The sequence below is a fragment of the Laccaria bicolor genome, genomic scaffold (assembly GCF_000143565.1).
Source record: "Laccaria bicolor S238N-H82 LACBIscaffold_24 genomic scaffold, whole genome shotgun sequence".
NCBI lineage: Eukaryota > Fungi > Basidiomycota > Agaricomycetes > Agaricales > Hydnangiaceae > Laccaria > Laccaria bicolor.
Window position 1 is genome coordinate 488,177 of NW_001889895.1, and position 1,390 is coordinate 489,566.

General features: G+C 43.5%; 1 protein-coding gene across 1 annotated transcript; it reads left to right on the forward strand.

The window, feature by feature from the left end:
- Positions 1-287: 287 nt before the first annotated feature.
- LACBIDRAFT_329967 (uncharacterized protein) lies at positions 288-698 on the forward strand (the record flags this gene model as incomplete). The annotated part of the gene is made up of 2 exons (XM_001884100.1): positions 288-611; positions 681-698. The coding sequence occupies 2 exons, from the start codon at positions 288-290 to the stop codon at positions 696-698; spliced, it is 342 nt and encodes a 113-aa protein (XP_001884135.1).
- Between the last annotated feature and the right edge of the window lie 692 nt (positions 699-1,390).

Genomic DNA, 1,390 nt, shown 5'->3' on the forward strand with positions numbered 1-1,390 from the left:
GCCACTTTACTGAATATTGGAGAAAAGAAGGCAGACGGAACATATGTTTTGAGGTTATGGGTGTTGTAATGTTTTAGCAAGGAAAGGCTTGAATGCCGCATGATACGCAAACCAAAGGTGAGGCAAATGTTCCTCGGCAACTCTTACGTTTTATCTAGTCCTATGGCTGCCCCCTCCTTTGAGGAAGAATTCGATCAGGATCCCAAGAATCCTCCCCTTGGCGTATAAAATGTGTCACTACTTTTCCCCACCTCCTCTAGCCTCAAGCTAGTTCAGCAATGCTAAATATGCATGCATTCAACTTTACTTGCCCATCCGCTCTTGTCCTTGCAATCATCTGTCTCGCAACTGCGGTGCCCACCTCCGAGGACATTCATGCAGACCCAGGTTCTGGTGCTGTCATTCATACAGTGGGCAATGTCCCCGAAAGTGCTGTTATCAAGGACACAATCGCCACCACCCATTTGACCGCAGCCATCTTGCCTACTGATGAAACAGGTGGTTCGACGCTGAAGCCTGACTCTGCGCAATGTGTCACAAAAGGCAAAATTTGCTCCAAAGATAGTGATTGTTGTAAAAAAGTCTGCTTCCCAGTGCCATTTGGTAATGGGGTAAGTGCTCTGCTAAGCCTATTAATCACTGAAAACCTCAATGATTGACATCACCTTCACTTTATCAAGGGTGTTTGCATGTTCTGAGCGACTTTTGGGGACAGACGCAAGTTATCGTGAATAGGTTGGGTTGTGAACCAGGAGAACAGTAACGTATGAAACTCAAGTTCGATATCAATTGACTCTGTTTTCCTATCACGTACCCATCTTTTAAAAATACGTGAATCTGTCAATGCACACTGTGACCTTTATCCCAACTTTATCCAATTACTTTCAAGGATTAAAATATTTGTGGTAGGCTTTGTTGGGACTTGAACTATTTGTGAAGGGCGTGTATGCAGTATTCGAATCAAGAACTTCCCATAAAATCTTATTCTTCTCTGAGAATGATGAAAGCCAGCTGCTGCCAGTATATTCACCTCACTGATGTATTATTGCATCCACCCCTCAGATGACTCAACCACGCCGCAACGAATGGGTAGGAGGCTGTGATGTATTGGTAAACGAGATTGGCACGAAAGTTCTGTTGCTCGCTTAGGAGGTGAAAGTTGATTTGATCTAATATAATTGACACGGCGAATCATAATATGTGCCACTGACTAAAACAAGTCCAAAGATAAGGCAGTACTTTACACTCCCCAGAGTATTCCATATGGACTCCATGGAAGGGGGATGGATTCCACAAATATCAGATGGATTCTATGGAATGGTTGATGGAATCCAAGCTTTTTCCAGATGGATTCCATCGACTTTTTTAGATGGATTCCATACCATTTTCA